Here is a 27,134-nt window from a genome sequence, read left to right as displayed (position 1 = left end):
ACCTTTTTCGGTGCAAAAAAAACCTGACAACCCCGTAATTTAGCAACAAAACCACGAAAACATTCTTTAGAGTGAGAGAAAGTTAGAATCATCGTGATTACCTGCAAAAAACCAAAATCTTTTTCCAGTGCAAAAAAGCTCAAAACAGCGTAATTTAGCAACAAAACAGCAAAAACGTTCTTTTTAGTCAGATTGAGCTAAAATCAGTCAATTGGCAACAAAAAAGCCAGGAAAGCAGTTTTTTTTCAATAAAGGTAAAATGTTTATAACAACAGCAAAGAAGCACAAAAAATGTTTGCAGTGCGATAGAGCTGAAAAGAACGTAAATTACCAGCGGAAAGCCAAAATGTTCTTGTGGTTCAGATTTAAGTTAACAGAACGTGATTAGCTTCGAACAGCCGAAAACCGTTTTCAGTGCGAAAAAAGGTGAGGACATTGCAGTTGTGGGCTAAAACAGGAAAGCACTTTCATTTGACTGAGAAACAGGTAAAGTTATCGTGATATAGCCCCAAACAGGCGAAGACCTTATTCGGTGCAAAGTAAACCTGACAACACCGTAATTTAGCAACAAAACCACAAAAACATTCTTTGCAGTGAGAGAACGTTAGAATCACCGTCATTACCTGCAAAGGGAGCAACACCGCTCTGCAGTGCAAAAAAGCTGAAAACAGCGTAGTTTAGCAACAAAACAGCAAAACGTTCTTTTAAGTCAGATCGAGCTAAGATCAGTCACTTGGCCCAAAAAAGACCAGAAAAGCAGTTTCTGTTCAAGAAAAGTAGAAACTGTATAACAACAGCAAACAAGCACAAAAAGGGTTTTGGGTGCGATAGAGCTGAAAAGAGCGTAAATAACCAGCGTAAAGCAAAAATGTTGTTGTGCTTCAGATTTAAGTTAAAACAACGTAATTCGCCTCCAACAGCTGAAAACCGTTTCCAGTGCGAAAAAAGGTGAGGACATTGCAGTTTTGGACTAAAACAGGAAAAAAACTTTTATTTGAGTGGCAAACAGCTAGAATAAGCGTGATAAAGCAGCAAACAGGCGGAGACCTTTTTCGGTGCAAAAAAAACCTGACAACCCCGTAATTTAGCAACAAAAACACAAAAACATTCTTTAGAGTGAGAGAAAGTTAGAATCATCGTGATTACCTGCAAAAAAACCAAAATCTTTTTCCAGTGCAAAAAAGCTCAAAACAGCGTAATTTAGCAACAAAACAGCAAAAACGTTTTTTTTAGTCAGATTGAGCTAAAATCAGTCAATTGGCAACAAAAAGGCCAGGAAAGCAGGTTTTGTTCAATGAAGGTAAAATGTTTATAACAACAGCAAAGAAGCACAAAAAATGTTTGCAGTGCGATAGAGCTGAAAAGAACGTAAATTACCAGCGGAAAGCCAAAATGTTCTTGTGGTTCAGATTTAAGTTAACAGAACGAGATTAGCTTCCAACAGCCGAAAACCGTTTTCAGTGCGAAAAAAGGTGAGGACATTGCAGTTGTGGGCTAAAACAGGAAAGCACTTTCATTTGACTGAGAAACAGGTAAAGTTATCGTGATATAGCCCCAAACAGGCGAAGACCTTATTCGGTGCAAAATAAACCTGACAACACCGTAATTTAGCAACAAAACCACAAAAACATTCTTTGCAGTGAGAGAACGTTAGAATCACCGTCATTACCTGCAAAGGGAGCAACACCTCTCTGCAGTGCAAAAAAGCTGAAAACAGCGTAGTTTAGCAACAAAACAGCAAAACGTTCTTTTAAGTCAGATCGAGCTAAAATCAGTCACTTGGCCCAAAAAAGACCAGAAAAGCAGTTTCTGTTCAAGAAAAGTAGAAACTGTATAACAACAGCAAACAAGCACAAAAAGGGTTTTGGGTGCGATAGAGCTGAAAAGAGCGTAAATAACCAGCGTAAAGCAAAAATGTTGTTGTGCTTCAGATTTAAGTTAAAACAACGTAATTCGCCTCCAACAGCTGAAAACCGTTTCCAGTGCGAAAAAAGGTGAGGACATTGCAGTTTTGGACTAAAACAGGAAAAAAACTTTTATTTGAGTGGCAAACAGCTAGAATAAGCGTGATAAAGCAGCAAACAGGCGAAGACCTTTTTCGGTGCAAAAAAAACCTGACAACCCCGTAATTTAGCAAGAAAACGACAAAAACATTCTTTGGAGTGAGATAAAGTTACAATTATTCTGATTACCTGTAAGAACACCAAAACCTGTCTCCAGTACAAAAAAGCTGAAAAGAGCGTAATTTAGCAACTAAAGAGGAAAAACGTTCTTTTTAGTCACATTGAGCTAAAGTCAATCAATTGGCCCCAAAAAAGGCCAGGAGAGCAGTTTTCGTTGAAAGAAGGAAAAAACTGGATAAGAACAGCGTAAAGCAAAAATGTTGTTGTGCTTCAGATTTAAGTTAAAACAACGTAATTGGCCTCGAACAGATGAAAACCGTTTCCAGTGGATAAAAAAGGGGAGGACATTGCCGTTTTGGACTAAAACAGAAAAAAACTTTTATTTGAGTGGCAAAAAGCTAGAATTAGCGTGGTTAAGCTGCAAACCGGCCAAGACCTCTTTTGGTGCTACAAAAACCTTAAAACAGCGTAATTTAGCAACAAAATAGAAAAAAATTTCTTTTTAGTCAGATTGAGCTAAAATCAGTCACTCGGCCCAAAAAAGGCCTGAAAAGTAGTTTCTTTTCAAGAAAAGTAGAAACTGCATAACAACAGCAAACAAGCACAAAAAGGGTTTTGGGTGCGATAGAGCTGAAAAGAGCGTAAATTACCAGCGTAAAGCAAAAATGTTGTTGTGGTTCAGATTTAAGTTAAAGCAACGTAATTTGCCTCGAACAGCTGAAAACCGTTTCCAGTGCGAAAAAAGGTGAGGGCATCGCAGTTTTGGACTAAAAAAAGAAAAAAACTTTAATTTGAGTGGCAAACAGCTAGAATTAGCGTGATATAGCCGCAAACAGGCGAAGACCTTTTTTGGTGCAAAAAAACCTAACAACCCCGTAATTTAGCAACAAAACAACGAAAACATTCTTTAGAGTGACAGAAAGTTAGAATCATCGTGATTACCTGCAAAAAAACCAAAATCTTTCTCCAGTGCAAAAAAGCTTAAAACACCGTAATTTAGCAACAAAACAGCAAAAACGTTCTTTTTAGTCAGATTGAGCTAAAATCAGTCAATTGGCAACAAAAAGGCCACGAAAGCAGTTTTTGTTCAATGAAGGTAAAATGTTTATAACAACAGCGAAGAAGCACAAGAAATGTTTGCAGTGCGATAGAGCTGAAAAGAACGTAAATTACCAGCGGAAAGCCAAAATGTTCTTGTGGTTCAGATTTAAGTTAACAGAACGTGATTAGCTTCGAACAGCCGAAAACCGTTTTCAGTTCGAAAAAGGGTGAGGACATTGCAGTTGTGGACTAAAACAGGAAAACACTTTCATTTGACTGAGAAACAGGTAAAGGTATCGTGATATAGCCCCAAACAGGCGAAGACCTTATTCGGTGCAAAATAAACCTGACAACACCGTAATTTAGCAACAAAACCACAAAAACATTCTTTGGAGTGAGAGAACGTTAGAATCACCGTCATTACCTGCAAAGGGAGCAACACCTCTCTGCAGTGCAAAAAAGCTGAAAACAGCGTAGTTTAGCAACAAAACAGCAAAACGTTCTTTTAAGTCAGATCGAGCTAAGATCAGTCACTTGGCCCAAAAAAGACCAGAAAAGCAGTTTCTGTTCAAGAAAAGTAGAAACTGTATAACAACAGCAAACAAGCACAAAAAGGGTTTTGGGTGCGATAGAGCTGAAAAGAGCGTAAATAACCAGCGTAAAGCAAAAATGTTGTTGTGCTTCAGATTTAAGTTAAAACAACGTAATTCGCCTCCAACAGCTGAAAACCGTTTCCAGTGCGAAAAAAGGTGAGGACATTGCAGTTTTGGACTAAAACAGGAAAAAAACTTTTATTTGAGTGGCAAACAGCTAGAATAAGCGTGATAAAGCAGCAAACAGGCGAAGACCTTTTTCGGTGCAAAAAAAACCTGACAACCTCGTAATTTAGCATGAAAACGACAAAAACATTCTTTGTAGTGAGATAAAGTTACAATTATTCTGATTACCTGTAAGAACACCAAAACCTGTCTCCAGTACAAAAAAGCTGAAAAGAGCGTAATTTAGCAACTAAAGAGGAAAAACGTTCTTTTTAGTCACATTGAGCTAAAGTCAGTCAATTGGCCCCAAAAAAGGCCAGGAGAGCAGTTTTCGTTCAAAGAAAGAAAAAACTGGATAAGAACAGCGTAGAGCAAAAATGTTGTTGTGCTTCAGATTTAAGTTAAAACAACGTAATTGGCCTCGAACAGATGAAAACCGTGGAAAAACAGTGGAAAAAAAAGGTGAGGACATTGCCGTTTTGGACTAAAACAGGAAAAAACTTTTATTGGAGTGGCAAACAGCTAGAATTAGCGTGATAAAGCCGCAAACAGGCGCAGACCTTTTTCGGTGCAAAAAAACCTGACAAAACATTCTTTGGAGTGAGATAAAGTTACAATCATTCTGATTACCTGCAAGAAGACCAAAACCTCTCTCCAGTGCAAAAAAGCTGAAAACAGCGTAATTTAGCAACTAATGGGCAAAAACGTTCTTTTTAGTCACATTGAGGTAAACTCAGTTAATTAGCTCGAAAAAGGCCAGGAAAGCAGTTTTCGTTCAAGGAAAGTAAAAACTGGATAAGAACAGCATACAAGCACACAAAAGGTTTTTGGGTGCGATTAAGCTGAAAAGAGTGTAAATTACCAGCAAAAAGCAAAAATGTTGTTGTGGTTCAGATGTAAGTTAAAACAACGTCATTGGCTTCAAACAGCTGAAAACCGTTTCCAGTGTAAAAAAAAGGTGAGGACATTGCAATTTTTGATTAAAGCAGGAAAACAGTTTAATTGGAGTGAGAAACAGTTAGAGTTGGCATGATATAGCCGCAAACAGGCGAAGACCTTTTTCGGTGCAAAAAAAACCTGACAACACCGTAAGTTAGCAACAAAACCACAAAAACATTCTTTGGAGTGAGAGAAAGTTAGAATCATCGTGATTACCTGCAAAAAGATCAAAGCCTCTCCAGTGCAAAAAAGCTGAAAACAGCGTAATTTAGCAACAAAACAGCAAAAACCTTCTTTTTAGTCAGATTGAGCTAAAATCAGTCAATTGACCACAAAAAGGCGAGGAAAGCAGTTTTTTTTCAAGGAAAGTAAAAACTGCATAACAACAAGCAAGAAGCACAAAAGGGGTTTGCAGTGCGATGGAGCTGAAAAGAACGTAAATTAGCAGCGAAAAGCTAAAATGTTGTTGTGGTTCAGATTTAAGTAAACAGAACGTGACTAGCTTCGAACAGCTGAAAACCGTTTCCAGTGCAAAAAAAGGTAAGGACATTGCGATTTTCGACTAAAACAGGTGAACACTTTCATTTGAATGACAAACAGCTAGAATTAGCGTGATAAGCTGCAAACAGGCGAAGACCTTTTTCGGTGCAAAAAAACCTGACAAGAGCGTAATTTAGCAACAAAACAACAAAAACATTCTTTGGAGTGAGATAAAGTGAGAATCATCGTGATTACCTGGAAAAAGACCAAAGCCTCTATGCAGTGCAAAAAAGCTGAAAACAGCGTAATTTAGCAACAAATTAGCAAAAACGTTCGTTTTAGTCGGATTGAGCTAAGATCAGTCACTTGGCGAAGGCCAGGAAAGCAGTTTTTGTTCAAGAAAAGTAAAAACTGCATAACAAGAGCAAACAAGCACAAAAATGGTTTTGGGTGCGATAGAGCTGAAAAAAGCGTAAATTACCAGCGTAAAGCAAAAATGTTGTTGTGATTCAGATTTAAGTTAACAGAACGTGATTAGCCTCGAACAGCTGAAAACCGTTTCCAGTGCGAAAAAAGGTGATGACATTGCAGTCTTGGACTAAAACAGGAAAGAACTTTCATTTCAGTGAGAAACAGCTAGAATTTGCGTGATAAATCCGCAAACAGGCGAAGACCTTTTTCGATGCAAAAAAACCTAACAACAGCTCAATTTAGAAACAAAACGACAAAAACATTCTTTGGAGTGAGATAAAGTTAGAATCATACTGATTATCTGCAGAAAGACCAAGGAGTAGCTGCAAACAGGAGAAGACCTTTGGCGAGTGCGAAAGAGCTGAAAATAGAGATGATTTTAGATATATGAAGTTCATATATTTGCACTGCTGTGAAGAGATGATATTAAGAGATCCACACAGCTAAGAACAGTACTGAAATGAGTAGTTGATAATAGGATCTATGAAAAATTCCGGCCCGTACAGTAGTTGAAGCGGTGCAGGGCTCTGCCAACTGAGGTAACAAGCCAACTTTTTTCAGGTCCTATTATCAACTGCTCGTTTCAATAGTGTTCTCAGCTGCGACGATCTCCTAATATCATCTCTTTACCGCAGTGCAAGTATATGAACTTCACATATCTAAAATCGTCATTCATTACTTGGATGGTTTATTTGGACCCAACACATTGACCATCTCCAAGTTGGCTTGTTAGCTCAGTTGGTAGAGCGCTACACCGGTATCAGTAGTGTTCTTAGCTGCGAGGATCTCTTAATAACATCATCTGAAAAGAGCCTAATTTTGCTCCAAAACAGCAGAAACCTTCTTTTGAGGGAGATGTGGCTAAATCAGCGTGATTAGCTGCAAACAGGGAAGATCGTCATTCAGTGCAAAAAAAAAGGAGTATTGAATAAAGCACAATTTCGCAAGAAAACAACAAAAACGTTCTTTTCAGTGAGATCAAGCTAAAATCAGTCAATTAGCTGGAAAGGGGCAGAAAACCAGTTTATGTAAGTGTCTTGGCTGGTTTGACTATTTAGCCAGTCGAATCAATTAAAATAGTTTGACTATTTTAGCTACTTCACTCAGTTCAGCTAGATTCTGAATGTCAGAAACATCAGAACACCGGTTTTGGTTCAAGGAAGAAAAAAAAGTGCGTAAATCCAGGAAACCAGCACAAAAAAGGTTCTAGGTGCAATACAGCTAAAATACAGCGGCGAAAAAGCAAAAATTTTCTTTTGAGTGAGATATAGTTGGAATCAATGGGGAAAGCTTCAAATAGGCGAAAACCGTTTCCAGTGCGAAAAAGCTGAACACAGCGCAATTTAGCACCACAACAACAAAAACATTTTTTTGCGTGAAATATAGCTGGAATCAGCGTGATTAGCTGAAAACAGGCCAGAACCTTTATGCCGTGAAAAAAGTCTTGTAAGAGTGTAATTTGGACCCAAAAGAGCAAAAAACGTTCTTTTGATTGAGGTATAGCTAGAATCAGCGTGACTAGCTTCAAAAAGGCTAAATTTTTTATTCAGTGCAAAAAAATTTGGAAAAAGCGAAATTTACTAACAAAACAGTAGAAACATTGTTTTAGGTGAGATCAAGCAAAAATCAGTCAATTTGCTGCAAACAGGCCAGAAGACCAAGTGTAACAACAGCAGACAGGCAAAAAATAGGGTTTTCGGTGCAAAAGAGCTGAAAAGAGCATAGTTTAGCACCACAGCAGGAAAAATGTTGTTATGAGTGAGATATAGCCTAAAAAAACCGCTATTAGCTGCAAGCAGATAAACATCTGAATTCAGCCTAATTTAGCAACAAAACAGCAAAAACGTTGTTTTCGGAAACATCAAGCTAAAATCGGTCAATTAGCCGCGAACAGGCTAGAAAACCACTTTTCATGCAAGGAAGGTAAGAACAGTGTAACAGCAACGAACAAGTATAGAGAGGGTTTTCAGTACGATAGAGCTGAAAAGAGCGTAATTTAGCATCACAGAGAGAAAAATGTTGTTATGAGTGAGATATAGCTTAAAACAGCGTCATTAGCTGCAAACAGGTGACACTCTTAATTCAGTACAAAAAAAAACTGAAAACAGGGTAATTTAGCAGCAAAACAGCAAAAACGTTGTTTTGAGTTGAGATCAAGCTAAAAACAGTCGATTATCTGCCAACAGGCTAGAACACCAGGTTTTAGTGCAAGGAAGATAACAGCAGCGTACATCCAGCAAACAAGCACAAAAAAGGGTTTTCAGTGCGGTAGAGCTGAAAAAAGCTTAACTTAGTAGCGAAAAAGCAAAAACATTCTTCTGAGTGAGATATCGCTAAAATCAGCGTGATTAGCTGCAAACAGGCGAAAAACCTTTTTCAGGTGCGAAAAAGCTGAATACTGCCTAATTTAGCAAGAAAAGAGTAAGAACGTTTTTTTGAGTGAGATAAAGGTTGAATAATCGGGATTAGCTGGAAACAGGCCACAAAACAAGTTTTTAGAGCGAGAAAGCTCTAAACACAGCATGACAACAGCAGAGAAGCCAAAAAACGCCTTTACGTTAGTTAAGAACAGCGTGATTAGGTGCAAAAAGGCAGAAAAGCTGTTTTCGGTGCAGCGTCAGAAACATGTTTCTGGTGGTATGAAGCTGAAAGCAGAGAAATATAGCAAGAAGAAAGCAGAAACATCGGTTTGAGGAAGATAAGATACACTAAGCGTGACTGGTAAAAAAAACAGGCAAAAATTCCTTTTCTCGGTGCGATAAAGCCAAAAACAGCGTAAAAAGCTCTAAACAGACAGAAACCAATTTTTCGTGAAAAAGAGCTGAAAATAGCGTAACTTAGCGACGAAGAAGTAAAAACGTTGTTTTCAGTGGTCTGGTAAAAGTCAGCGCGATTGGCTGCAACAGGCAAAAAACGTTTTCCGGATCCAATAAAGAGCCGAAAACAGTGTAATTTAGTGAAGTTATTTTGACTGAAGTAAAGCTATAATCAACACATGTCAGCTGCAAACGCGCAGATAAGCTTTTTGTGGTGAAAAAGAGCTGAAAACATTGTACTTGAGCTATATCAGCCACTTAGACAATTTGAACTACCTCAACCAATTAACAAAGATATTGCAATCTGTGCAGTTTAACTGTCTTACCTAGTTTAACTATTTAACCAGTCGAATTAATGTGAATATATTGACTATTTTAACTACCTCAAGCAGTTTTTGCCGTTTGTTCTTTGAAGTAAATTTAACCAGTTCAGATAGATTTTGCGATGATTTAACCGTTAAAAGATCAGTCTCGGTTATACAGTTAGATTCCAGGAAATAATAAGTATTATAGGAGAAGGGTATCGGATAATTACTGAGCAACAAGAACAACACAGAGTCACTAACATCTGGTGAATGTGCGTTAAGCGCCCCAAGTGCCATACACCTATCTTAAATAATTAAACCACTTAAGCTAGATTGTGCAGTTTGTGTGATGGAACCAGTTAAGCTAGTTATGCATTTTGTGCAGTTGAAGCATTCAACTAGTTTAACCAATTAAGAAAGATGCTGCAATCTGTGCAGTTTAACTATTTTCACAGGTTTGACTATTTTACAAGTAAAATCAACTTAAATAGTTTGACTATTTTTAATACTTCAAGAACTTAGGTAGATTTTGCAGTTTGCACAGTTCATTAGTTGAAGTTAATTGGACCATTTAGAGTACCCTAACCGGTTGAGATACGTTGTGCAATTTTTCTCAGTTGACCTCTTACTGTTAACCTATTTGAACCATTCCAGCTAAATTGTTTAGATTGTGCAGCTGAGCCAATTAAGCTAATGATGCATTTTTGTCTAATTGAACTATTTATGCTTCTTTGATCATGTGATTTACTTCCACCAATTAAAATAACTTTGGCAATTTGTAGTTTATTTTTGTTTACTTGTTTGACTAATTAAAGCAGTTAAAACATTTAAGGTAGCTAAGTTTCTTGGAGTATTTTAAATATTCAAACTATTTTAATTGATTCGACTTGTTACATAGTCAATCCACGGAAGACAGTTAAACTGCACAGATTCCACCACCTTTCTTAATTAGTTGAGGTAGTTGAGATGGTTCAGCTATACAAAATGCATAGCTAGCTTAAATGGTCCCTTAGCACAAACCCCACAATCTAGCCTAAGTTCTCTAACTAGTTAAGATAGTAGCATGGTACTTAAGGTTTTTAACGCGCATTCACCAGATATCAGTGATTCTGTCTCATTATTGCGTGGTAATCTGGCGCTGGCTTTTTCATATAATATTCATCCTTTCCTGGAATCCACATGCTATATCAACCCCGAGGATCGCCATCTTGTCGTCGTTGGCGGGCTTGAGTGCTTCGGAGACCCCTAGAGCTATGGCGGCGAGAGCTTCGTCTCCTGGTAGGGCCACCCAAGCCAAACAAGTCAAAGGGTACAAGTCCGACGAAGCACAATCCAATGGTCCTTCAGTACAGGGGGTTGGGCACAAGGCTAGCATTCCTGTCCCCTTAAACACCCATGTTACGGAAAGGGCAACGAAGAAAATCAACACCACCAGACGAGACGGACTTTCAGAGTTATCAAAAGATACTGGTATGAATGACAGTGGTCAAAGCCGAAAGGAAATGGTTGACAGGAAGATGGAAGCCTTGAGCGCCAAATGGAAGACCAGAATTTGATTCTGGAAGGAAGAACTATATACGAGACAGGAAAGCGAGCCAAGCCACAGCTGAGATGCTGAGATGAGACATTACAACCTACACGTTCTTGGAATTAGCGATAGCAGATTGACAGGTTCAGGCAGACACAAAACCAACACAGGAGAGACAGTGCTATATTCCGGAAGAGATGACCAGCACCGTGAGGGAATAGCCATTATCTTCAAGAAGGGTCTTGAGAAGTGCCCGATGGAGTTGAAGCCGATCAAGTGAGATTGAAAGGGAGACACATCAACACAACTATCATCCAGCGTTAAGCACCAACAAAGGACAGTGACGAAGAAGGCAAGGACACCTTCACGAACTGCTTCAAGCAGAACTGCAGAACCACGTGACGAGATGAAGATTGTGATGTAAGATCTCAATGCAAAATTTGGAAATGACAGAAACTACGATAGGGCCACGGGGAGAGAAGGATATCACCATAAACGACAGTGGAAATAGGCTACTAGACATATACACCACCTTAGATTTTGTCACTGGAGGGACGCTCTTCCCACATCGAGACGTCCAATGGCTGAAAGGTTACTTTCCCAATAGAAAAGACAAGAACCAGGTTGACAACCTGATGGTCAACGGGATGTGGAGGCGATCACTGCCAAGACGTCAAAGTGAGAAGAGGAGCTGATGCGGGAAGTCACCACCATCTTGTGACCCCTAAACTGAAGTTGAAGCTGAGGAAGACCAGATTAAGTTTGAGAGGGCGACAACACTGACTCTGACGTGGAGAAGCTGCGAGACCTAAAACTTAAGACTGCCGTCACACTACAGCTGAGAAATAAGCTCCAGGTATGAGCGGATGCTGAAGACCAGACGTTGGAAGGTTCGGAAGACATCAATACAAAGTGGCAACAGCTTAAGATAGCCTACGAGCAGACCTGCAAGGCCTTTCCTGGAACAAAGCAGAGAAAGAGGAAGGAGTGGATCTCAGAGGATAGCTGGCAGACCATTGAGAAGAGAAGAATTCTCAAGATGAAAGTCTTGAAGGCCAAATCAGAGCGACTGAAGGAGAGATACAAGCAACAATGGATGGAAGCGAACCGAACAGTGAAGATGATGGCAAGAACAGAGAAGCAGAGCCACATAAACGACCCACCAAGCCAGGCAGAAGATGCAGCAAGTAGGGGAGAGCAACGCAAAGTCTATAAGATCATCAGGCTGCTGTGTGTCAGATATATAGTTGGCACTGATGCTCCGATGATGGACCAGCAGCGGCGACTGCTCATCACAGAAGCCGAGCAGGACGCACACACCTTCTATAACCTTTTCGACTTCTAACACCAATGTCATCTTTACCACCCTAAGACCTTGAGGAGCGGTATCTTCTTTGTCACCTTTTGGAACCTGTGGACCGGTATCTCCTTCTGGTCCTAGTGCTCCAGTATCTTCTATGCCACTTCTATGCCACTTTTAGGACCCTGAGATCCAGCTCCACCTCTACCAGGTGGCCCCTGTGAACCAGTAGAACCCTTGAAGCCTTGTGCATCAGTTTCTCCCTTGCCACCCTTATCTCCCCTAGTCCTCTTGCACCAGTATCTCCTTTAAGGCCTGTATCATCTTAATTTCCTTCTAGGCCAGTATCACCCTTATCACCTTTTGGTACTAGTGGCCCTGCTACTCCTTCAACACCTTCCACAATTGTATCTAGTTTGTTGTGATCTCCTGTAAATATACCCATTATAATATATGCTTATACAAAATACTGTTTTCTGAATGTTTTTATCAATTTTTTTTATTAATTTTTTTGGTACTAGTGGCCCTGCTACTCCTTCAACACCTTCCACAATTGTACCTAATTTGCCATGATCTCCTGTAAATATACCCATTATAATATATGCTTATACAAAATTTGTTTTCGGTACGATAAAGGTTAAAACAGCATAATTCAAGTGCAGAGAAGCGAAACAACGTTTTGAGTGAGATGAACCTGAAATGAGCGTCATTTGTTGCAAAAGCGGAGGAAATTTTTTGCCTTGCGATAAAGCTTAAAAAGCTTAATTCAGCAGAAGCATTAAGGCTAGTTAAACCATGTGAACTACTTTGTGCATTTTAACTGTCTTGGCTACTTTGACTATTTAACGAGTTTAAACAATTTAGCTTGATTGTGCGGTTTGTGCAGTTGACCCTATCGAGCAAAGTTATTCATTTTGTCCAGTTGAACCAATTAACCCGGTCTGAGCATTTGAACCACATCAACCATTTCAGATAGATGGTGCAATTTGTGCACTTTTACTCTTTCCGCTACTTTGATTATCTTAATTAGTTAAACCGATTAAGCTAGATAGTGCAGTTTACGCAATGGAAACATTTAAACTAGTTATACACAGTTTGACCATTTGAACTACTTCAACCCATTAGAAAAGATTTTGCAACCCGTGCAGTTTGACTGGCTTGGCTTGGCTTGGCTTGGCTTGGCTTGGCTTGGCTTGGCTTGTCTGACCGTCACTTTAACCAGTTGGATAGATGGTGCAATTTTTTTCAGACGACCTCAGTTTGACTGAAACCAGGTTAACCATTTCAACTAGATTGTCCAGGTTGTGAAGTTGAATTGATTAGGCTAGTTATCCATTGTTTTTCAATTGAAGCAAAACGTATTTAACCACGTCACATACTTCGACCAATTAAGCTGGATTGTGTAGCTTGTGCAGTTGATCCAATTAAGCTAAGCATTTTGTCCGGCTAAAGCCTTTAAGCTAGTTTGACCATATGAACCACTTCCACCAATTACGATGGATTGTCCAATTTGTGCAATTCAACTGTTGTCGCTCGATGGACATTTAACCTTTTGAACCCTAAAGCTACGTCAACTGGTTAGACTGGTTCAAATGGTCCATGAAGCTTAACTTGTTTAAGTGGACAAAATGCATAACTATGCACAACAGTTCAAGCTTGATTGACCAATAGAACTAGTCTAAACTGTTGACGTAGGTTGTGTTAATTGTGCAAAAAAGCAGTAAACCTGCAAAAACCGCAAAATCTCGCTTCACTGGTTAGACTTGTTCAAATGGTCAAACCACCTAAAATTGTTGCAGGGACAAAATGCATACCCAACTTAACAGCTTCAACTGCACAAACTTTTCAATCAAGCTCAACTGTTTGACCTGGCTAGATAATCAAACTAGCAAAACAGCAAAACTGCAGAAATAACACAATCTGTATTGAATTGTTTAAGTAGTCATGGTCAAACTAGCTAAAAACATTGAACTGAACAAAATGCATAACTAGGTTGAATGGTTAAACTGCACAACCTCCCTTAATAAGTTCAGCTAGTTAAAATGGTCAAACTAGCTTAATCGGTTAAAGGGCTTCGTTTATTTCACTGGTTTAAATAGTCAAACTAGCGAAAACCGTCAAGTCGCTCAAATTTTTACAAGCAATCTTAATTGGTTAAGGCCGTTAAATGACACTAGCCTTAATGCTTTAACTGCACAAAATTCACAACCAGATTTAACAATTCAATTGAACAAGATGCATAACTGGGTCAAATGATTCAACAGCACTATCTGTGCAATGTAGCTTAATTGAATCCAGTAGTCCAAATGGTCAAACGGGGCAAATTGATTCAAGTGGTCAAATAGTCAAACAAGGGAACACAGTTAAAATGCGCAAATTGGACAAACTATCTTCATTGGTTCAAGCAGTATAAATGGTCAAACTAGCTTGGGGATAGGGTTTAATCGGACAAAAAGCATAACTACCATAAATAGTTTAACTGGTTAAAAAGTCAAACTAGCGAATACAGTTGAACTGAAGAAAGTTATAAAACGCGGAGAAAGTTCAACTGCGCAAAACGCAGAAAGTACGTGAGTTGGCTCAATTGGCTGTTTAGAGCTTTATGTAATGGAAAAAAACAACGGTTTCGCCCTTTTTTTGCTAAATTATCCTGTTTTTTTAACCTTATCGCATTAAAACATTTTATCGTACTTACTTAAAGTCTTTATTCCATCATAAGATAAAACTACATATCTTATGTTACAATGAATTGAAAAAACTACAGAAATCTACATACATATTATGAATTAAAAAGTATATCATTACAATAAATGGAGCTTAAATATCAACCTGTTTACAAATGTGTTCATAAAGCGCTGTGTATTAATTTTCGGGCGCGCGCAGCCTTTTTTCCTGAGATTGTGTAGATATGTCTTTTGGACAGGAATGATATCTTTCAGGGGGTGGCAATCCGTTGATTTTAGTTTCTTCAAAATGTTTCTGTCTTGTTTGTTTAAAAGGTTCTTGATAAAAACTGGAAATGAGATAAAACCGCGTTTATGACATCGGTCTAAAAAATTTTGTACAACCGTAAGATCGGACTCAGATACCCCATAGACTGAAAGTGCATAGCTAAAATTAGCCAAAACAATCGATATAAAAAGATGATCAATCTCTGCCTGAGAGTAATGTCCCTTTCTCAATGTTCGTAGGACGTGTAAACACTTGTTTGCTTTGACAAGCTTAGTTCTTACATGCTCATCAAATTTTCCATCACTCTGTAAAGTTACTCCTAGTAAAACGAAGCTATTACATTGGGGAATATTATTAATTGGAGAGTAGAGTACATTATGATTTTTCTTTCTAACAACCAGCTCTTTACATTTGCAAGGGTTGCAGACCATTCTATTGTCTTTACACCATGTTAAGAACTGTCCTACTAAGTCGGCAGACGGGTCACTATTCCTAGTGATAGGCGAAAGAATAGTGGAATCATCGGCATATTTAAAAAGCACAGGGCAACCATTAAAAAAAATCTCCAAATCGTTCAAAAATATATTAAAAAGATACGGTCCGCTTACACTACCTTGTGTGGTTCCTCTATTGACAAGTTTCCACTGTCCTAAAAAATTATAACTAACAACACGTTGTTGTCTTGCATAGAGGAAACTATGATACCAATTGATAATGTACGGATTTAGAGGTAGCTGTTTCAGTTTGGCAGACAAAATAGCATGGTTCACAAAATCGAAAGCCTTACTGAAGTCCATGGTAAAAATTCGCACTGCGCTATAGTCACTACTATCTAAATACTTGTATGTCTGGTGCTGGATAGCGAGCAAGGCATTTGTGCAACTACCCGCCTGTCTATATGCAAATTGGGTGTGGCTCAGGTTGCTCTCAATGACTGACTGTGCTTGTGTACGATACACGACCTTCTCAAACAACCGGGCAATAACGGGAGTAACATTAATACCACGGTAGTCTGAGTCCTCTATAGGCATGTTCACTTTGGGGAGAGGATTAACATTTGCCCTTTTCCAGGAGTCTGGCCATGTATGAGTAGACAGCGACAGATTCCAAACGTGAGTGACGATTGGTGTGGGTAGCTCAGCACAGTCTTTCCAGATCCAGTACGGGAGGTCGTCTGGTCCCGTTGCGGTTTTCTTTACATGAACTAAGGTATTCCAGACACACCGCTCAGATATTTTCGGGGGCTTTACACTGTCCGGGATATCCATATCACTAGGTCTAACGTAAGTGTCATCATAGCACAGGTTGGCGAAGTAGTCGTTCAGACGAACTAGAGAGTTCTTGTCCAAATTTATCAACGATGACCTGCGACGCTGCGATAGGGCGTCCACGCCCTTCCACCACTCACCGCTACCAATGGCAGCCAGTTTTCTTCTGTTCTCGGTTATCAGCTCAGAAATGCGCTTATTAAATAAAGACAGGCGTTCCTTATTCTTTAAAGATATATGGGACTTAGTCCTCAGCATACACTTGACTAATGGGGACATCCAAACTGGGTCACGCGATGACATGCGTACAGATTTTTGCGGCATAAACTTATTCATCACTGCACGAATCTTTACCTCAAGCACCTCGACCGCCTTGTTTATGTCCACCTCATTGAGGACGTCACTCCAGTCCAGCGCAGTGAGTGCCATATAAAATGACTGTTTCCGATGTTCCCTACAGTCCCGCACAAGAACTTTGCGGCGCATAGGTTTAAGCTTTAATCCCGCCGGTAAAACAAAGCCTTCATGGTCTGTCTTAATAAGCATATGTATGGAATATGCTTGACCGAACAGATCCGCTCGGTTGGTCATACAGTTATCCAAGCACGCGTTACCCCGCGTGGGAAAATCAACCACGAAATCCCAGCCAGACAAAGCCTTAAATTCTTGCATATCCAAACGATTTACATCGCCACCACAGACAATAGCCGCTTCTGGGTGTTTGTTCAACACAAGGTCCACAAAAGATATTATATAATTAATTAAGTCGAGATCCCGGTAGCTATGCTTGGGAGGATTATACAGGCCGCAAATTAGCATAATGTGATCGGACGGCAACTGCACTGTTAAAGCAATAAATTCATATAAATTGGACCGATAGACATCCAAGACTTTAAGACTGTCTCTCACATAGACCGCAACACCCCCTTTTTTTCTTTTGTCCAAGTCTGCCCAACCTCTGTCCCGCCTGAACACATTGTAATTTGGGATATTCACCACGGCGTCCGGCATATTAGTGGAAAGATGAGTTTCACTGACAATACACACATCAATATCCTGAGATCTCAGGTCAGCCTCAAGCGCCACAGGTGCTCGTACACGACTTTTTGTTTTCGACAAACCACAAATGTTCGTAAACAAACATTTTGGGACAGCGAAACCCTTTGATTTAGAGGTGGATGTTTTGTCGGTTGTGTTGACACGCGGAATGTTAATTAAGTTACTCCGATCCACTTTCCGACCTTCAGCCTCGATGAAACGGCGGCCTTGCATCACCGGGATTTTCTTGGTTGAGATGGATCGTGAGATTCGAGCACTATGTTGCCCACGGTATCTCAGAATGCCGAGTGACTTGAACTGAGATAGAACGGCCGGAGATGGCTTGAAAGCTTTGTTTCGGAGAGACAAGAGTTCAGAGCATTTCAAAGACGCTGGCTTAGTTCGCATTAACATCGGGTAGTTCTTATTAACTCCTCCGAAACTCCGGTCTATCTCTGGACCCGGTTGTGACTCTACGTCCATATCTATAGTGATATCTAGCGTGATATATTTCTCCGGTACTGCAAGCAAGGTTAGACCATGGACGCCCCACAACACCACCGGCCGGCGAACTCTAAATTTAGGAGTAGTAAACTTGGATAAAATATGTTTGAAAAGCCAAGGACTTTCAGCCCCCCCACAGCGACAATTGTAGCATTCTTGGGCAAAAAGAATGAATGAAGTACTGATAAACGGTTTCCGCATATCAGCAGCTAATTGAGCTTATCTTACTTTTATCTTACTAAAAAGAACGTGTTTGCTTTCTGTGTAATAAAGCTAAAAAAAATAGCGAAACTCGGCGGCTAACAACAGAACAAACGTTTTGAGCGAGATAAAGCTGAAATGAATGTAACTAGCTACAAGCAGGCAGAAAACCTCTTTCGGTGTAATAAAAGTAGGGCCAGCTAAATTCAACGGCAACTAAGCGAAAAATCCTTTCCGCGTGATAGAGCCGAAAGGAGCGTTATTAAGCACCAAAAAAAAAAAAAAACAGGCGAAAACCTTTTTCAAGTGCAGAAAAGCTGAAAATAGGGTAGTAAAGAACCAAAACAGCTTAAAACAGCGCGATTAGCTCCAAACAGGCAAAAACCGTTTCCAGTGCGAAAAAGCTGAACACAGCGCAATGTAGCGCCACAACAGCAAAAAAACGTTCTTATGAGTGAGATATAGCGAGAGGCAGCGTGATAAGCTGCAAACGGGCGAAAACCCTTTATGCAGTGCAGAAAGGCTGAGAACAGTGTAATTTGGACCCAAAAGAGCAAAAGCGTTCTTTTTTGAGCGACGTATAGCTAGAACCAGGGTGATAAGCTGTAAACAGGTTAAAAAAAAACCTTTATGCATTGCAAAAAAGCTGAAAAGGGTATAAGCGAACATGCACAAAGAGGGTTTTCGGTACGATTAAGCGAAAAAGGGCCTAATTTAGCAGCACAGAAGCAAAAAAAAAAGTTGTTATGATTGAGATATAGCTTAAAACAGCGTAATGAGCTGGAAACAGGCGACAGTCTTCATGCAGTTGGAAAAAAAACAAAATTTAAAACGGCGTAATTTTGAACCGAAACAGCAAAAACGTTTTTTGTTTTGAGTGAGATTTAGCTAAAATCAGTCAATTGTCTGCAAAAAGGCCAGAACACCGGTTTTGGTTCAAGGAAGAAAAAAAAGTGCGTAAATCCAGGAAACCAGCACAAAAAAGGTTCTAGGTGCAATACAGCTGAAATACAGCGGCGAAAAAGCAAAAATTTTCTTTTGAGTGAGATATAGTTGGAATCAATGGGGAAAGCTTCAAATAGGCGAAAACCGTTTCCAGTGCGAAAAAGCTGAACACAGCGCAATTTAGCACCACAACAACAAAAACATTTTTTTGCGTGAAACATAGCTGGAATCAGCGTGATTAGCTGAAAACAGGCCAGAACCTTTATGCCGTGAAAAAAGTCTTGTAAGAGTGTAATTTGGACCCAAAAGAGCAAAAAAACGTTCTTTTGATTGAGGTCTAGCTAGAATCAGCGTGACTAGCTTCAAAAAGGCTAAATTTTTTATTCAGTGCAAAAAAATTTGGAAAAAGCGAAATTTACTAACAAAACAGTAGAAACATTGTGTGCCAAAATTAGGCTTGTGGACGTCTCAGTGTGGAAAGAGCGTCCCTCCAATGACAAAATCAAAGGCGGTCTAGATGTCCAGTAGCCTCTCTCCATTGTCCTTCATGGTGCCACATGCTTCTCTCCCCATGGCCCTTTCGTAGTTCCTGTTGTCATTTCCAACATTTGCCTCGAGATCTCCCATCAAAATCTTCATCGCACGACGCGGTGTGTTCTCCAGTTCTGATTCAAGCTCTTCGTTGTCTTACTTACTGTCGTTTGTTGGTGTGTAACACTGGATGATAGTTGTGTTGATGTGTCTCCCTTTGAATCTCACTTTTAGGAGCCTGCTTTTGATTGGCTTCCACTCCAGCAGGCACTCCTCGAGATCTTTCTTGCGGATGATGGCTGGTCCTTTATGGCGCTGGTGATCTCTTCCGGAATATAGAATTGCCTCTCCTGTGATGGTTTTGTGACTGCCAGAACGTGTCCCTTTGCTCTCACTGATTCAAAGGACTTGTAGGTTGTAGCGTCTCATCTCAGTCGTGGCTTGTGCCAGCTTTCCTGTCTCGTGCATAGCTTTTACATTCCAGAATCCAATGCCGGTCTTGCATTTGGCACTCAAGACTTCCATCTTCCTGTCAGCGGCTTCCTTTCGGCTTTAACCACGGTCATTCATAAGAGTATCTTTGGATGACTCTAAAAGCCCGTCTTGCCCGGTAGTGTGGATTTTCTTTATTGTCGTTTCCGTAACATGGGAGTTTTATGGGACAAAGTTGTTAGCCCTCTGCCCAACCCCCTATCCTGGAGGACCAGAGGATTGCGTTTCGTTGGACCTCTACCCTCGGACCTTTCCTGCTTAGGTGGCCCTACCAGGAGACGAAGCTCCTGCCGGCATAGCTCTGTCAAAGGCACCAAAGGCACTCAAGCCCGCCGACCACGACAAGGTGGCGATCTTTCAGGGACGTGATAGCATATGGATTCCAGGAAATGATAAATATGACATGAAAAAACCAGCCTTGAATAATGGCACAATAATAACAAGACAGATATCTGGTGAGTATGCGTTTAAAGCCCCAAGCACTATAGTACTATCCTAACTAGTTAAACCACTTGGGATAGACTGTGCGGTTTGCGCAATGGAATTATTAGTCAGCTTAAATGCTTCAACTGCTTAATTAGTCAAGTAAGCAAACACAAATAAACTGTACAAATTGGAAAAGTTATTTTAATTAGTGAAAGTAAATCACATGGTAAAAGAAGCCTAAACGGTTCGATTGGACAAAATCCATAATTAGCTTAATTGGTATTAACTGCACAATCTGAACAATTGAGCTGAAATGGTTCAAATGGTTTAACAGTAAAAGGTCAACCAAGAAAAGTTGCACGATCTGTCTCAACCGGTTGGAGTACTTTTAATGGTCAAATTAGCTTCAATCAATGAACGGTGCAAACTGCGCGATCTAGCTTAGTTTCTTGAAGTATTTAAAACAATCAAAGTATTTTCATTGATTCGACTTGTAAAATAGTCAAACCAGTAAACAAAGTCAAACTGCACAGATTGCAGCATCTTTCTCAATTGGTTCAAGTAGTTGAAATGGTCCAACTGCACAAAATGCATAACTAGCCGAAATGGTTCCATCGCACAAACTGCACAATCTACCTTTAGTGGTTTGACTATTTAAGATGGAAGCATTACACTTAGGGCCTTTTAAGCACATTCACCAGATATCAGGTATTCTTTGTTATTGTTGCGCAGTAATTTTGCGCCGGCCTTTTTTTATTACTTTTTTATTTTTTATAATCCTTAGTATTTACTGGAATCCGACTGTCTTACCGAGATTGACCATTCGACGGGTTGAGTCATTTTAAGATAGCGTCTGGCCATTTGAAAAAGCTTTATCAATCAAGATAGATTGTGCAATTTGTGAAAATTGTGCAGTTAGTGTCTTAGCTACCTTGACTATTGAAGCGTGATCGTGCAGTTCCTGCAGTTGATCCTATTAAGCTACTTATGCATCTTCTTTGCGTGTAAATCAATGAATCGAGTGTGACCATTTGAACTACATGGACCATTTGACATAGATAGTGCAAATGGTGCACTCTCCCTGTTTTTGCTAGGTTGATTATTTCAAAATTTTAACCAGTTAAACTAGATTGAGGAGTCTGTGCGGTCGAACCTATAAAGCTCGCAATGCATTTTGTCCCCTTCAACAGTTTAAGCTAGTTTGAACATTTGAACTTATTCAACCAGTCGAGATAAACTGTGCAATTTGTGCAGTTTTACTGTTTTGGATAGTTTAATTAACTAGTAAAAAACTTTGATATAGTCAAGTCGGCGAAGATAGCTAAATACACAAATTCAACAATGCTATCTCCGTTGGTTGTAGGGGTTCAAATGATCAAACTAGCCAAGAAAAGGTCAACCGGACAAAATGCATAAGAAGGTTAAATAGTTCAAACGGTAAAATAGTGAAACTATTGCAAACAGCAGAACTGCACAGTCTACAGAATCTTTGTCAACTGGTTAGAGAGCTTCAAATGGTCAATCTAAGTCGCCTTAATGTCGCCTTAATGGCTCAACGGGCTAAATGTCATTAGGGCAATAACAGTTAAACTGCACAAATCGCACAATCTATCTATTTGGTCGAAGTAGTTAACATGGTGAAACTATCTTCAAGGCTTTGAGGATCAACAGTCCAAACTTCACAATCTGACTTAAGTGGTCGAAGTAGTTTATATGGTTTAACTACCTTCAGTGCTTCAACTGAAGAAAATTACTATAGTATTCAGGTCAACCGCACAATTTCAACAATCTAGCTCAAATACTTCATTTGGTTTAAAAGTCAAACTAAAGTCACCTGAGGAAAATCGCACAATCTATCTCAATTGGTTAAATTAACTTCGAGGAATAAGCCACAGAAACTGCAGAATCTAGCTGAACTAAGTGAAGTAGCTAAAATAGTCAAACTATTTTAATTGATTCGACTGGCTAAATAGTCAAAACCAGCCAAGATACTTACATAAATTGGTTTTTTGCCCCTTTCCAGCTAATTGACTGATTTTAGCTTGATCTCACTGAAAAGAACGTTTTTGTTGTTTTCTTGCGAAATTGTGCTTTATTCAATACTCTTTTTTTTTTTTGCACTGAATGACGATCTTCCCTGTCTGCAGCTAATCACGCTGATTTAGTCACATCTCCCTCAAAAGAACGTTTCTGCTGTTTTGGTGCTAAATTAGGCTTTTTTCAGATGTTGATATTAAGAGATCCTCGCAGCTAAGAACACTACTGATACCGGTGCAGCGCCCTACCCACTGAGCTAACAGGCCAACTTGGAGATGGTCAATGTGTTGGGTCCAAATAAACCATCCAAGTAATGAATGACGATTTTAGATATGTGAAGTTCATATATTTGCACTGCGGTAAAGAGATGATATTAGGAGATCGTCCCAGCTGAGAACTCTATTGAAACGAGCAGTTGATAATAGGACCTGAAAAAAGTTGGCTTGTTACCTCAGTTGGCAGAGCCCTGCACCGCTTCAACTCCTGTACGGGCCTGAATTTTCCATAGATCCTATTATCAACTACTCGTTTCAGTACTGTTCTTAGCTGCGTGGATGTCTTAATATCATCTCTTCACAGCAGTGCAAACATATGAACTTCATATATCTAAAATCATCTCTATTTTCAGCTCTTTCGCACTCGCAAAAGGTTTTCGCCTGTTTGCAGCTACTCCTTGGTCTTTCTGCAGATAATCAGTATGATTCCAACTTTATCTCACTCCAAAGAATGTTTTTGTCGTTTTGTTTCTAAATTGAGCTGTTGTTAGGTTTTTTTGCATCGAAAAAGGTCTTCGCCTGTTTGCGGATTTATCACGCAAATTCTAGCTGTTTCTCACTGAAATGAAAGTTCTTTCTTGTTTTAGTCCAAAACTGCAATGTCCTCACCTTTTTTCGCACTGGAAACGGTTTTCAGCTGTTCGAGGCTAATCACGTTCTGTTAACCTTAATCTAAACCACAACAATATTTTAACTTTTCACTGGTAATTTACGCTCTTTTCAGCTCTATCGCACTGGAAACGCTTTTTTTGCTTCTTGGCTGTTGTTATGCAGTTTTTACCTTCCTTGAACAAAAACTGCCTTCCTGGCCTCTTTTCAATCTGACTAAAAAGAAGGTTTTTGCTGATTTGTTGCTAAATTACACTGTTTTCAGCTTTTTTGCACTGCATAGAGGCTTTGGTCTTTTTCCAGGTAATCACGATGATTCTCACTTTATCTCACTCCAAAGAATGTTTTTGTTGTTTTGTTGCTAAATTACGCTCTTCTCACGTTTTTCTGCACCAAAAGAGGTCTTGGCCGGTTTGCAGCTTAACCACGCTAATTCTAGCTGTTTGCCACTCAAATAAAAGTTTTTTCCTGTTTTAGTCCAAAACTGCAATGTCCTCACCTTTTTTCGCACTGGAAATTGTTTTCAGCTGTTCGAAGCGAATCACGTTGTTTTAACTTACATCTAAACCACAACAACATTTTTGCTTCACGCTCGTAATTTTCGCTCTTTTCAGCTCTATCTCTGCAGTGCAAAAAAGCTGAAAACAGCGTAATTTAGCAACTTAAGAGCAAAAACGTTCTTTTTAGTCACATTGAGCTAAAATCAGTCAATTGGCCCGGAAAACGCCAGGAAAGCAGTTTTCGTTCAAAGAAAGTAAAAACTGGATAAGAACAGCAAACAAGCATCCAAAAGGTTTTGGGTACGATTAAGCTGAAAACAGTGTAAATTACCAGCAAAAAGCAAAAATATTGTTGTGCTTCAGTTTTAAGTTAGCAGAACGTGATTAGCTTCGAACAGCCGAAAACCGTTTTCATTGCGAAAAAAGGGGAGGACATTGCAATTCTGGACTAAAACAGGAAAACACTTTTATTAGAGTGAGAAACAGCTAGAGTTAGCGTGATATAGCTGCAAACAGGCAAAGACCTTTTTCGGTGAAAAAAGAAACTAAGAACACCATAATTTAGCAACAAAACCACAAAGACATTCTTTGGAGTGAGAGCAAGTTAAATCATCGTGATTACCTGCAAAGAGACCAAAACCTCTCTCCAGTGCAAAAAAGCTGAAAACAGCGTGATTTAGCAACAAAATAGAAAAAACTTTCTTTTTAGTCAGATTGAGCTAAAATCAGTCACTTGCCCCAAAAAAGGCCAGAAAAGTAGTTTCTTTTCAAGAAAAGTAGAAACTGCATAACAACAGCAAACGAGCACAAAAAGGGTTTTGGGTGCGATAGAGCTGAAAAGAGCGTAAATTACCAGCGTAAAGCAAAAATGTTGTTGTGGTTCAGATTTAAGTTAAAGCAACGTAATTTGCCTCGAACAGCTGAAAACCGTTTCCAGTGCGAAAAAAGGTGAGGGCATTGCAGTTTTGAACTAAAACAGGGAAAAAACTTTAATTTGAGTGGCAAAAAGCTAGAATAAGCGTGATAAAGCAGCAAACAGGCGGAGACCTTTTTCGGTGCAAAAAAAACCTGACAACCCCGTAATTTAGCAACAAAACCACGAAAACATTCTTTAGAGTGAGAGAAAGTTAGAATCATCGTGATTACCTGCAAAAAAACCAAAATCTTTTTCCAGTGCAAAAAAGCTCAAAACAGCGTAATTTAGCAACAAAACAGCAAAAACGTTCTTTTTAGTCAGATTGAGCTAAAATCAGTCAATTGGCAACAAAAAAGCCAGGAAAGCAGTTTTTTTTCAATGAAGGTAAAATGTTTATAACAACAGCAAAGAAGCACAAAAAATGTTTGCAGTGCGATAGAGCTGAAAAGAACGTAAATTACCAGCGGAAAGCCAAAATGTTCTTGTGGTTCAGATTTAAGTTAACAGAACGTGATTAGCTTCGAACAGCCGAAAACCGTTTTCAGTGCGAAAAAAGGTGAGGACATTGCAGTTGTGGGCTAAAACAGGAAAACACTTTCATTTGACTGAGAAACAGGTAAAGTTATCGTGATATAGCCCCAAACAGGCGAAGACCTTATTCGGTGCAAAGTAAACCTGACAACACCGTAATTTAGCAACAAAACCACAAAAACATTCTTTGGAGTGAGAGAACGTTAGAATCACCGTCATTACCTGCAAAGGGAGCAACACCTCTCTGCAGTGCAAAAAAGCTGAAAACAGCGTAGTTTAGCAACAAAACAGCAAAACGTTCTTTTAAGTCAGATCGAGCTAAAATCAGTCACTTGGCCCAAAAAAGACCAGAAAAGCAGTTTCTGTTCAAGAAAAGTAGAAACTGTATAACAACAGCAAACAAGCACAAAAAGGGTTTTGGGTGCGATAGAGCTGAAAAGAGCGTAAATAACCAGCGTAAAGCAAAAATGTTGTTGTGCTTCAGATTTAAGTTAAAACAACGTAATTCGCCTCCAACAGCTGAAAACCGTTTCCAGTGCGAAAAAAGGTGAGGACATTGCAGTTTTGGACTAAAACAGGAAAAAAACTTTTATTTGAGTGGCAAACAGCTAGAATAAGCGTGATAAAGCAGCAAACAGGCGGAGACCTTTTTCGGTGCAAAAAAAACCTGACAACCCCGTAATTTAGCAACAAAAACACAAAAACATTCTTTAGAGTGAGAGAAAGTTAGAATCATCGTGATTACCTGCAAAAAAACCAAAATCTTTTTCCAGTGCAAAAAAGCTCAAAACAGCGTAATTTAGCAACAAAACAGCAAAAACGTTTTTTTTAGTCAGATTGAGCTAAAATCAGTCAATTGGCAACAAAAAGGCCAGGAAAGCAGGTTTTGTTCAATGAAGGTAAAATGTTTATAACAACAGCAAAGAAGCACAAAAAATGTTTGCAGTGCGATAGAGCTGAAAAGAACGTAAATTACCAGCGGAAAGCCAAAATGTTCTTGTGGTTCAGATTTAAGTTAACAGAACGAGATTAGCTTCCAACAGCCGAAAACCGTTTTCAGTGCGAAAAAAGGTGAGGACATTGCAGTTGTGGGCTAAAACAGGAAAGCACTTTCATTTGACTGAGAAACAGGTAAAGTTATCGTGATATAGCCCCAAACAGGCGAAGACCTTATTCGGTGCAAAATAAACCTGACAACACCGTAATTTAGCAACAAAACCACAAAAACATTCTTTGCAGTGAGAGAACGTTAGAATCACCGTCATTACCTGCAAAGGGAGCAACACCTCTCTGCAGTGCAAAAAAGCTGAAAACAGCGTAGTTTAGCAACAAAACAGCAAAACGTTCTTTTAAGTCAGATCGAGCTAAAATCAGTCACTTGGCCCAAAAAAGACCAGAAAAGCAGTTTCTGTTCAAGAAAAGTAGAAACTGTATAACAACAGCAAACAAGCACAAAAAGGGTTTTGGGTGCGATAGAGCTGAAAAGAGCGTAAATAACCAGCGTAAAGCAAAAATGTTGTTGTGCTTCAGATTTAAGTTAAAACAACGTAATTCGCCTCCAACAGCTGAAAACCGTTTCCAGTGCGAAAAAAGGTGAGGACATTGCAGTTTTGGACTAAAACAGGAAAAAAACTTTTATTTGAGTGGCAAACAGCTAGAATAAGCGTGATAAAGCAGCAAACAGGCGAAGACCTTTTTCGGTGCAAAAAAAACCTGACAACCCCGTAATTTAGCAAGAAAACGACAAAAACATTCTTTGGAGTGAGATAAAGTTACAATTATTCTGATTACCTGTAAGAACACCAAAACCTGTCTCCAGTACAAAAAAGCTGAAAAGAGCGTAATTTAGCAACTAAAGAGGAAAAACGTTCTTTTTAGTCACATTGAGCTAAAGTCAATCAATTGGCCCCAAAAAAGGCCAGGAGAGCAGTTTTCGTTGAAAGAAGGAAAAAACTGGATAAGAACAGCGTAAAGCAAAAATGTTGTTGTGCTTCAGATTTAAGTTAAAACAACGTAATTGGCCTCGAACAGATGAAAACCGTTTCCAGTGGATAAAAAAGGGGAGGACATTGCCGTTTTGGACTAAAACAGAAAAAAACTTTTATTTGAGTGGCAAAAAGCTAGAATTAGCGTGGTTAAGCTGCAAAC

At 39.4% G+C, this 27,134-nt stretch overlaps 1 protein-coding gene across 1 annotated transcript; it reads right to left on the bottom strand.

Moving 5' to 3' along the window:
* Window positions 1-12,086: 12,086 nt before the first annotated feature.
* Window positions 12,087-17,502, bottom strand: LOC149045051 (uncharacterized). Its single transcript, XM_089205827.1, has 3 exons — window positions 16,336-17,502; window positions 15,501-16,152; window positions 12,087-12,190 (listed from the first exon to the last, which is right to left on the bottom strand). Exons 1-3 carry the CDS (start codon window positions 17,500-17,502, stop codon window positions 12,087-12,089), a joined length of 1,923 nt encoding a protein of 640 aa, XP_089061953.1.
* Window positions 17,503-27,134: the final 9,632 nt, after the last annotated feature.

This window comes from Pocillopora damicornis, chromosome 5 (assembly GCF_964200805.1).
Source record: "Pocillopora damicornis chromosome 5, jaPocDami1.2, whole genome shotgun sequence".
Classification (NCBI taxonomy): domain Eukaryota; kingdom Metazoa; phylum Cnidaria; class Anthozoa; order Scleractinia; family Pocilloporidae; genus Pocillopora; species Pocillopora damicornis.
This window is presented reverse-complemented; position numbering and strand designations above follow the sequence as displayed.